The sequence below is a fragment of the Salarias fasciatus genome, chromosome 22 (assembly GCF_902148845.1).
Source record: "Salarias fasciatus chromosome 22, fSalaFa1.1, whole genome shotgun sequence".
NCBI lineage: Eukaryota > Metazoa > Chordata > Actinopteri > Blenniiformes > Blenniidae > Salarias > Salarias fasciatus.
Genome location: NC_043765.1, coordinates 17,227,605 through 17,239,123, shown reverse-complemented (window position 1 = coordinate 17,239,123; position 11,519 = coordinate 17,227,605). Strand labels below are relative to the sequence as shown.

The 11,519-nt window shown below is 42.0% G+C and overlaps 1 protein-coding gene across 2 annotated transcripts in view; it reads right to left on the bottom strand.

Moving 5' to 3' along the window:
- The window catches only part of csmd3b (CUB and Sushi multiple domains 3b), a 337,669-nt gene that overhangs the window by 200,580 nt on the left and 125,570 nt on the right, over window positions 1-11,519 (bottom strand). For both annotated transcript variants that reach the window (XM_030120514.1, XM_030120513.1), the window contains exon 6: window positions 1,921-2,118. In XM_030120514.1, the coding sequence (XP_029976374.1) occupies window positions 1,921-2,118 (198 nt within the window). The remainder of the gene's footprint in view (window positions 1-1,920; window positions 2,119-11,519) is intronic.

Genomic DNA, 11,519 nt, shown 5'->3' with positions numbered 1-11,519 from the left:
AACAAAGACCATTCAATGTCTGAAATGTATCTTTTTTTTTTTTTTTAATAAAACAGCAATATGGTTTACAGTCTTGACACCGCAGGTTTGGTGGAACTGATTGTGTTTTATCAGTTTATCTATCACAGCTTTTGACTTTTACATTCTTATTCAGCTTCACGTATGGGTCAGTAATTCAGCCAATACTATTTCATCCGTCCCCTCCAGGAACCGAGTCGTGTGTATTTAAAATGTTTGTCCACAAATGAGTAAAACCAAAAATCCAATAAGGACTATCTAGCCTGAAATGAGTTTTCTTTGCTTGATCGGGTTAGTCCTGCTGTTGATGAGTTTTGTCTCCAGCCATCATCCGCGATGCTTCGGGTCTGATTTGCTGTCAGTCCTCTCTCAGCGTTCGATGTGAAGTGTGACCGTGAGTACAACTTCAGAGAAGGTTTCCCTGAGGTAGATGCTACAGAGATCTATAGCTCCAGTGCTTTAAGTCATTGTAAGCAATTACCTGCCTTCCATCCTTACAGCGGTTGGTGGTATCTCTCTTGTTTATCTCATCTGGCTTATATTGTTCTTGCATCGCTAAAGAGTGCAGATACCTGCAAGACATCCAAGTTCAATACTGCGAATACACCCACCGTCCCTGGAGACCATGGCGTTCAGGTCTCTGATGCAACACACTTTAAAGGATGCTGTTGTTCTGCATGGCGAACCATGTCGCTCATCAGGATGTACAGTTTATTTCGGAGGGATTGCCAAGTTAAGTCAATGACTTAAAAGCTCTAATCAACAGAAACATTTCAAACTAAAGTTCAGTGGATGTGTTTTTACAACATAGATTATCTAAATATTGAATTTTTTGATTTTTTTCAAGTCACATATGAGGAAAAATCTCAGTGAAGAACAGGAACTGTAATTCCAACACTGATTTACAAACGAAATAATCAAAGATGGTTAGTGGAAAATATGAACGCAAGAAAAAGGCCAAAGAAAAGGGAGTCAGTGTCAAATGAAAACTAACATCTCAAAGGTAGTCTGCTGTACACTGCATGGGTACGAGTTAAAGGACTGAAAAGCAAGTTATGAAATAGAAATAGTGTTGAAATGGTGTGGTACATTGGTTCAGAATTCAGGGTCAACAGTGAAAAAAATACTTTTTTTTTCCTTTTAAACTGTGGGGAGCAACAGAAGTTCAGCACTTCAGTATGTAGAGAGATGGAGAGGAGTTTAAAATACAACATGGCGTTCACTCTGCTGTCAATCTGTGTTTATATGAGCGGAACGACATCACAGTGTGTTTTAAAATGTTATATTTGATCATATTTGCTGTTATCACATTTATCCCAATAAAGGTGTTTTTTTGTGTTTTTTTTTTAATTTGCATGCACATATAAAACCCACTATAGCCTATACTGTTTATGCTACCTCCTATATGATTCTACAAGGTTTTTCCTCCGTGTCGGCCTTGTAGCACGGCACGCTGCGACGGATGAACCTCCCAGAATCCAGGCTGGACCATCCAGTAAACTTTGTTTATTTGTCCCAATTCAACGCTCATCCTTGGATTATAAAGCCGAGCATGGAAGGTACATTTTCACACTCTCTCTCACACACATATAGACACAAACACCACACAAATACAATTAGATTGTTTGCTATCACAGATATACATGACCATATACAAACACACACACTGTCTGTCTGTCTGTCCATGTCTCGCACAGACATATTTAGGAAGTACACATGAAGAGTATGAAGAGATTTCTTCTATATATGCCTCATTTTGATAAATAACATTATGAGAACTCTGTACTGATATTGCATCCTTTGAAAAACAAATTTACTCAATTATCTGAAGGCACGTGTTGAATCAAGAAGAAAACTTTTCATAGTTCCTGTCACACAGACACATACAGGTGTAAAACATACCTCGACATATAGGAGCAGGAAAGTCCCAGACAGCAGCATTCCCTGCGTTAGTGATGCAGGTGAGCGTGGCGTGGCCGTCTAAGACATAGCCAGGAACGCAACTGTAGCGCACACGGTCCCCCACAGCGAAGCGGCCGCCGCCGCTGAGGACCGCTTTGGGCGGGACTCCAGGATTTCCACAAGAGGAACTCTGGAGTTCTGTTGGGGGAGAAAAACAAGTGGGAGAAAAAGAATTTAAGGAAGTGCTGCGTGGAAACGTAGTGTGCCTCTGAGCAAAAATTTCATCCATCCATCCATCCATCCATCCACATTTCAAAATGTTATTTTTCATCATCCTCTGTCCTCTCATTGTATGACTTGACTGAGTCAGTCTGTATATTTAAACGTTGGTGTTTAACCGGTGGCTATATGCGCATAAGAGCCCCACTCGAATATACAGATATGAGCACATATAACTTCAGTAGTTATGCGTTGGCCTTTGAGCATTTCCAAATTGACCTATAGCCCTCTGGTGGGTGCACAGATGGAGCATCAGAGCTGCCGCTGCTGCTCTGCTAATGTTCTGCTCGCACTGCTCTTGTGTGTGGAAATGGTGTTACAGCCCCAGTCCACAGGTCCCAGCGCGTCTGCCATCAAGAACAGTTTCATGGTCAGAAAAGCAAGGCGCTTGAATTGTGGTGATGTGCTTTAAATACATCATTAGAGCCTGTTGTGAAACGATGCCCCGAGCGCCGACTTCACCAGGATCTTAAGCCTACAGTTCTTTATTATACATAAGTCCAAGCATGATGGTAGTAAATGAACATTTTGATTACTCTCCCTGTCAAAACCCACTGAGCTTGAGAGGGGGGGGGGGGACCAAGGAAGGGAATGAGAAAGTGTCCTAATTACATTCTTCCCTCTAGATACATTTACAGTTCTGTGCCAAAGACATATGCACAACTGTATGCGTATAAACTACCACACATACAGAAATGAGAGGAAGCAGAGCAGAGAGTGAGAGAGGGGGAGAAGAGGGGTATTACAAGCTATAAAACAGGAAGTAGATGAGAGCACGGAGACCAACTCTGGTCTTATTGTTTGAACTTGATTGATACAACTGTGAAGCTGTTCAGACAGATACGGTGTTAGGGAGGGGGGGGGAAAGGGAAAGCAGACAGATGTGGGAGGAGAGGGAGGCAATAGAGCCGGTGAGGGGGGTGCTGGGGCAGCCAGGAATTGGGGATGCTCAACATGATAGATAGAACGATGAAACTGCTACGACACTGGGACCAGGAGAGAGGTGAGAGGGGAACAAATGGAAAGGAATCAAATGAGAAAAGGATGGAAAGCAGCTGAAGACGGGCAAAGTTTGCCTCGGAATACAATGTGAAGGTAAAACTGCACTTATTCTCAAAGTGCCACCAGAAAAAAGAAAACTAAACATTTAAATGGTCAAATGAAAAGAAAGCTGTCAGGGATTGGTTTTCATATTCACAGCACAATGTGTAATTATCATTAACAATGTGGTACAAGGGCAGGAATTACTTGAGATCATCAAACAGACCGACTTTTAGTGACTTTAATAATGTAGGCCGGCTGATTCATTTATTAAAAAATCACTTTACTGTCATATCTTCTCAATTACAGCCTCCTCCCCCCTCTTTTCCTTAAGTGGTCACACAACAAGCTTTCAGTGTTTTATTATTAGTATGCTTCTAAAATGTGACAAGGTCTGCTGAAGCAAACCTAATGGGCCGTTTGAAAATAGATGCAACTACAACAGACAAAACTTAATAACTGAATTAGGTTTGTATCTAAACGAGAGTCTTTTGGCATCGACACACAAACAAAACAACACAAGCACCCCCTCCTGTGCCCTAATTCCTCATAGAAACTCTGTGTAAGGCTTTTCTTTGAGGATATATTTACTTCTGCTGCACACAGAGTATGACCCCCCCCCCAAAAAAAAAACAAAAAAACAAAAAAAAACAGGCAGGAAAATCGTTTTCACTAAAGACCCTGCTAGACCCGCCTCCAGCTGCCATCCTCCTTATCTGCACACACACAGTGACACAGAGACTCGCACGCTGACAAGACACACTTGGACACGAGCACACATGCGCGCACGCACACACACACACTCACACACACACCCACACACACAGCCAAATGAAACCAGAGTCATTCATCACTGTGGCGCCTCCCTGCGCTGCATTGTGATTGGATGTCAGTTTGGCCTAGTGTTGCGACCTGTTGGCCTATCGATTTTGCCAGTCAGCGTGGCCCCCGCTAAGTGTCTGGATGTTTGTTGTTCAGGATCGTATCACGCACACATTTACTCCCAACATCCCCACACACACACACACACTTTCACATTAATGTGCCGCTGGCCACACACACACACACACACACACAACCACTTTTCCATTTTAAATACTAAGCTGCTCACTTTTTTTAAATCATTCTACTGCGACGGCGTCCTGTTTTCCTTCTTTATGTTTCTTTATTTCTACTCTTGTTCAGCTTCTTACCTGCATCCATTTCCACCTCCTTCATTTATCTTTCATTTGCATGCCTTTTATCCTCCTCGCCCCCTCCTGTTATACTCCTCCCACCTCGTTCTTCCTCCTCAGCTAAACAGTGTAATGGCATGCCAGATCCTCGTTTGCTCCTCTGTTCCTATATCACCCTCCTTGTCTATCCTTCCCTTTTCTTTCTTAAAGCACTTTATTGAGAACATCACATAGTTTCATTACGCTAGTTTATTCAGGAGCCAGAGGCTACGCCACACTCCTTTCCATGCTTTATTGCCGCCTGCTCGCTCTTATTTATTCTCTCATACCCGCACTTCTTCCTCCTCCCATTTTTCTCCCTCCATCTATCTATCTCTGCCTCTCCTCCCCGATCTCAGGCTCTCCCCGGTTTACCATAACCATGATTTCGGTCTCAGTTGTTTCATTACAGGCCGCTGGTTTTATGGGCCATCTGTAGAACTATTGGCATTTGTCACATAGGCTTGCATATATAGGGGCGCGCCAAAGCTTGCATGCCAAGGAGGACAATACAGCTTTCCCTACACACACACACACACACACACACACACACCAACACATGCACACACACACGCGCACACACAAAACCATTTACCTGGCTTTTATTTCTCCCTAGATAAGCAATTACAGCTGAGTACTGGTACAGACTAGTGGGTGAAAAGCAGCGGGAAAATGATAGAAAAAAGAAAAAAAAAACAACCCCGAAAGTACATCGCTATGCTTTCAGAGTTTTATAGTGAGACAGATGACACTGCATACTAGAAGATAAGAGAGGGGGAGTAAAGGACAGCACTGATGGGGGGGACCGACGCTGAGAGGAGGAAAGAAAAAAAAAATGGGTGACACAGACAGAAGGGTGATTCAACATGATTGGATGATTTGCACCTCAGTCAGCAAGAACTTCAATAAAAGATGAACTTTTTTTTTTACTCTCGATCAGAAACAATGTGGGAACGCTTGAATAGAAAGCATAGAATCTGTTACACGGAGTCATCTGCATGAGTTTCCAGTGGCTACACCTGAAAAATGGTTTTTATTCATGAATTCTATTCAGGACATCGCCGATAAAAAAGTTTATAGGGACTGCAGTGACCCGAGCCCAGCAACAAAGTGTTTGGGGGCATTTCAATATCTGAAAGGTTTCACTTGCGTTCAACTTTTAAGGCAGTGGCCTGTCAGTGTAATTTATTCAACACTTTGAAACACTCTTTAATGGTGATGTGAATGACTTTAGCCATAAAACATAAGACATGTTTTATGGCTAAAGTATGATAAGTTAATAACATTTTATGGTTGGAGTTGCACATCGTATTTGGAGTTTGGGAGCCCCTGCCTGTCAAAAACCTGGTTTCAATTTCTCAATGGCATTGGCTTGTTGTCATCAGGAAATTATTGCATTTTAAGATAAATCTGATTACAAAGCAATTGTAATTTGAGGTCCTGAGAGGTGTTCATTTCCGTCCATCCTGATGTTATGCAGCACTGTTGTTTCCACAGTGATGCATTCTGAAGGTTCATTTGTGCAGATATGATCATACAAGTAGATAACGGAGGCATTTGTTCCATTCCAGCTCACTCGCTTCTCAAACGTGTGACGAAATTAGGACAAAAGGTTCAGAGCCTGACATTAGCATTCAGACACGGCCTGGCAAAACGTGATTGGCAGCTTCCTGTTTGTGATGATAGATTGTCGCAGCCAGCCTCTGAAGTCACAGGAGTTAAATGTCATTTGCAGTCAGATGCGATCTTGTGGGGAAAATTTGATTTGAAGATATACACACCCTCTGTCGTAAAATCAACGGTGCAAACTGAGGGACTTATAAAGGAATACAAGAGAAAAATAATATTTCTTATATGTGGTTACTGTGTCCTAAAGTCATTTGAACATCAGCAGACCGGTAGTCGAGCCTCAGGTTTCAGGTTTGTCATTATCATTATGTTTAATTGATCACAACTAATGATAATGCTATACAATTGACATCACTATTGCTAATCATGTGCATGGTAATACAGCAGGTTTGCAATATGGGAAAAGATACTGAATAAGTTTGAGTTTGATACTGCAGTTTGGGCACATTTTCTAAACCTTAAATTCACTTTATGACTCTGCAAAATCTGAGGCTTAATTGAAGTTTGAGTAGCTGCACAGCAGCTCCGAAAGCCGAGATCTTTTGGATGAGAAGCTTAAGACTTCTTCACGCCCATTTGACTCAGTCAAAGTACATCCCAAACAAATCTGTCATCTTCAAAAAAAAAAGTTGCTGCTGTCAATCAGCAGCTGCACTGGGAATCAAGCCAGCTCCTCAGATCTGAGCTATGCCAGCTCCAAATAACAAGAATAGGATAATATGGAATTATTTTACATGCCTGTGTGCTTTTTATTCTAAAAAAGATTAATGCCAAGATGAAATATCAGCCGTTTTAAAAACTGTGACACCTTTCACTGCAAAAGCAGTGAGAGCATAAATGTATAAGTCTGCTGAAAGGTCTATTATTAAGAATCATGCTGAGCAGAGGCTGTGTTAAAAGACAGATGGATAGAAGTAAAGTTTTATCCCTCTCTGTTGTTATATGATGCACAAACCCACATGGTTAGGTAAGAGAAAGGCATATATATTCTTTTTTTAAACGAATAAGAGAAGCGCTAGAGCCACAATTATCTGATCCAATTTCAGAGTGTGCGTGTGACAGAGATGGACTAAATGGCTCACTAAAGTGGAGTTCATGAACGATCGCTGCTTGAGAGGAGCAGTGAGGCCAAAGCACATTTCCCTCTTCGTCGTGGGCAATCAAAAAGAACACAGTGTACCGAGAGGGCAAGCCAAATATGAAATAATGCATGTGGTACACTATGCATCCACAGTTCTGGCCTCCTTCAAACGCCGCTGTCCACGTCCAATAAGAAGAACAGCAGGCAGCGAGACTGCCAAGTCCATTTCAGACAGATTCCCTTTGAGTCCCGACTCGACTCCCTGTAGCGAAGCACGGCAAGTGCCGGCAACAAAAGCAGTCACTCACCACAGTGGGACCACTTCAGGTCGCCGTCTCATGAAGCAACTTTAAATTAACGACCACTGGAGAAGTGCTTACTCTGGCATGAAAACATCTTAACTTTGAGGCTGAATTCCGCTCAAAGAGAAGAAGCACGCTCCCCAAATCTTTAGGCAACACACGGCATGTGTTTGATCTTATGCAGGTATGAGAACATTGAAGAATGCTTTTGTTTTCGCTACGGTCAGCCATGAATGATTGATTATCATCATTTCATTTCAGATGCTCCTATTTTATTTAATGACATCGTGAGAGAATAATGTCAGATAACTGTGATTTATAGTCGGCTTTACAATTCTCAGTACTTGTTTAGACTTGAGTACCTTAAAAATAATGCTTATGCAGTATTTTTGTAAACAAACACCCTTATTCTGCCTGTAGGACTGACTACAGGATAGGCGTACATGCGATTACACATCTAAAACATGGCTTGTCAAACAAGAGGTCGGGGCTCCATCAACTGGAAAACTGAGGGTCAAGGGGAATCCTGTTTATTTCTGAGAAGGAATTATGTTAAAAAAAAAAAAAAAAAGAAGTAATAACTGGCAAGTAAAATGATGAACCATTTTAATAAAACGCTTTCTTTCACTGAGTTAGTTGTAAATGTGGTGAGAAGGACTTTCAACCACGGATCATGCTTGGTAGGAACTTGACTAGTCCTAATTAGGCTTAGTCAACAGAGAAATTACTGGCTAGAAATACAGGAACAGTATCAAAGGTCCCATTCGTGCACCAATCATCCACTTCAGTAGTGATTACTTCCCCACTTAATGCCCTGACTTCCTCAATACTAAACTCTAGCTCTCCACTTGGTAAACCTGACCACTTGATCACGCTGCCATTTGTTTTACTTGCACCGCCAAAAACACACTGGTTCTTAATTGGCTCCTGAGAGATTATCTAGACAGGAAAGATTAATTGGACACGCAATATAGCAAAAGGTAAAAATCTAAAATTCAAAAGTGAGCGACCCAGAAAAGGTTTATTTTTCTGGCGTTGGTGTTTTGTTTGAGTGGTGCATCAGGCTTCACACGAGAGACCTGTGTTTGTGGTGCGTTTGTCACTAACATGAGCAGGTTAGTCAGTGTCTGACACACTATTTTTCAGAGCCAGAGCGAGCATATTTGGCAGTGTGAAGTGGTTCCTGATGCCAATGGGCATGGAATTACTCATAAAAAAATATTAATATTAACAAAAACTATGAAAGTGAATGATTTGGCTAATATTTGCCAAAGCCGGTTTCTCTCTTTTTCATCTGTTAAATCAACTCAGGAAGTTAAATCAGTTTAACTATCAAAAAAGGCTGGAGTGTGTTAAGTAAAACCCTTTGGCATTACCATGAAACAGCTACTTCTAAAATCACTATTTTCCACAGTGAAATTTGCTTTATCTTGGAAAACGAGTCAAGAATTGGAATAACAATATCTAGAAATAGCAGGCACACACATGCACTCACGCAATACTCACACCTCCCTTAAGAAGAGGCTTTTAAATGAGGATGGTTTAATTATAAGCAATTGAGATCAATTATGAAATCATTACAGGGGTATAAAGGACTAAGTGGCAGCAGAAGGCACATGCGTGTCAAGAGAGACAGAGAGATTCTGGTGGAGAGGTAAAGTTTTCAAAACAAAGCTCCTGGATAAAGTTAATGGGTGCTCAAACACACAACTGTGCTGCTTTTGCTTTGCTGATTATAACTTCAACATTATGGACTCAGAGGAGCTGAACACACGTCAAGAATTGTTCTTGATAAGCACTGGATAGGTGTTTCAATTTTTTTTTTTTTTCCTGATATTGGTCAGCTAAAATAAAGATGCCAGGTAACAAAGATGCCACTTTTACATACATGAGACATGTGAGAATGTGAGAAGTGCCGCTCTCTTGGGAAAATTACGTGCAGATAAACTTTCATGTGACTGAAATGCAAAATTAGATACAACCAAGTGAGGAAGCAATTTAATGTGGCTGGGTGAATCCAGCTCTGGAAGAATAACCCCTGCCCAACACAATTACCTCCGTTTTGTGGATGGAATATCCATCTGAGGAGGCTAGTTGATGTTTTTTTTTTTTTTCTTCTTACAGTCATGCAATTTCTCTGTATGTAATTGAATGAGCAGATAATGACGCCAGTCTGACTGCTCACAAAGAAACATGGGGGATGTCAATTATAAGCTCTTTACCTTCACTTCACCAATGTGTGTATGCACTCTGGTGCCTGTGTGTGTGTGTGTGTCTGTGTAGTTCTGCATGTATGTGATTGTGTATTTCCATGTCAGTGTGATTGTGCGGCTATAGCTCTTTGATGCAGTGATCAATGTTTCTCTGAGGCCTGGTTCAATAAACCATTAGATTTCCCCCTGAAGACATCCTGCCAACAGAACTTCATTAGAGCAGCACATACACATTTAAATAGGGACAAAAACAAAAACATCACACATATGCAGGCACAGACACACACGCACACACCTCTTTCTAACTGCTGTGTGTTTGCAGGCTGTCGCCATGAGGATTGAAGGAGATCATGGGTTAGTTTGTCTGCTTCTGCCTTTTTTTTTTTTCCCCTCCTGTATCCACTGCTGAACGCTACAGTATCTACTATCGTTTGATCTAACCTGAAAGGACTGGCACCGTCTTTCTGAAGGCGAGAACAAATAAGCTCCATCAGACCTGATCAAACAACGCGGTGAAAGGTTCAGGAATTAAAGAGTTTTCACTCTTTTGCTGAACTGATTTTCCGCTGATGATGGTCAAATTACAGGAATGCCGTGGGGCTTTTGGTAACCGCAGTCTGCTTCGAGTTGGGAAATATAGCTCGTTTGGACCTCACAGGGAGAAGGTCTTGTGTCCGTTTTGTGTGGTGTTTGCATGTTCTCCCTGCATGTGCGTGGGTTTCCTCTCACAATTAAAAAAAAACAAAAACTTGCTCTGTGGGTCCCGTGGGTCCAGCTCCCTTCAAGCACCGTGTTTTGGCTGCTCACTAATGGGTCAGGTGCATAAAGGAGTTTCCCTGTTGGGGATTAATAAAAGGTAAGCTGATGATGATGATGGTAAAATATTCACACAGACGTACAAAAGCAGGCACATTGTTGTATTTCATGTAAGTTTGTTTGTACTCCTAAAAGTCTGACTGACCATGACTTCTTGCATTAGTGCTGCAGGACCAATTTCAGTCCTCCGCTTTGTCCAACTGAATCCCCTCTCCGTTGTCTCATGCATCCATCTCTCTCCTCCCTGCCTCTTTTCCTCTTTTCTTCTTTTATCTCTTCCCCCAGCCACTCCTCTCCATACTATTAATTAAAACTGTGGTGTGTATGTGTGCGTGTGTATGCGCGTGTGTACATCAGGCTTCAGTATTAATTAAAGGTGTGAATGCTAATTGGTCAGATCAATAACAGGTCGTTAGGCCTCGGGGGCTGACAGCCAATAGGAAATCGTTATGTGTCTGACATCACTGTCACTCTGCTAAAGCTGCACTGCACTGTGACATGCGCGCACACACACACACATACACACACACACACACACACACACACACACACACACACACACACACACACATACAGACAGACACGCACACCTGCACTCACACACACATTTTTACACGTATGCTGCCTTTATCTGGGAATTTAGGCTGTGAAAGAGACGGAAAGAGAGGGCGGGAGTTTGGAAAGTGGAGAGGTTAGCGAGCCAGAAGGAGCAAACTGGCACAATTGATAGAAAATTACAGTACATCCCTAAAAGTAAATCAATATCCATTAGGAACGGCAAAAGACAGAGACGGCGAGAGAAAGAGTTTCAGAACAGAAACAGACGGCATAGTTGTCGCTGAACATGACTGAGTAAGTGAGTGTTCTGTCTCAGAGGGCCTTTTTGTGCTGATCAATACCGGAGCGACCTTTCTCCTTCCAACCACGTTCACACAGTTCCCTTCCAGAGCTCTTCCTTCATTTCTCACTGTACCTCCGTCTATTTGTTTTCCGATCTTGCTTTTCATAAAGGCGAACTTCAACT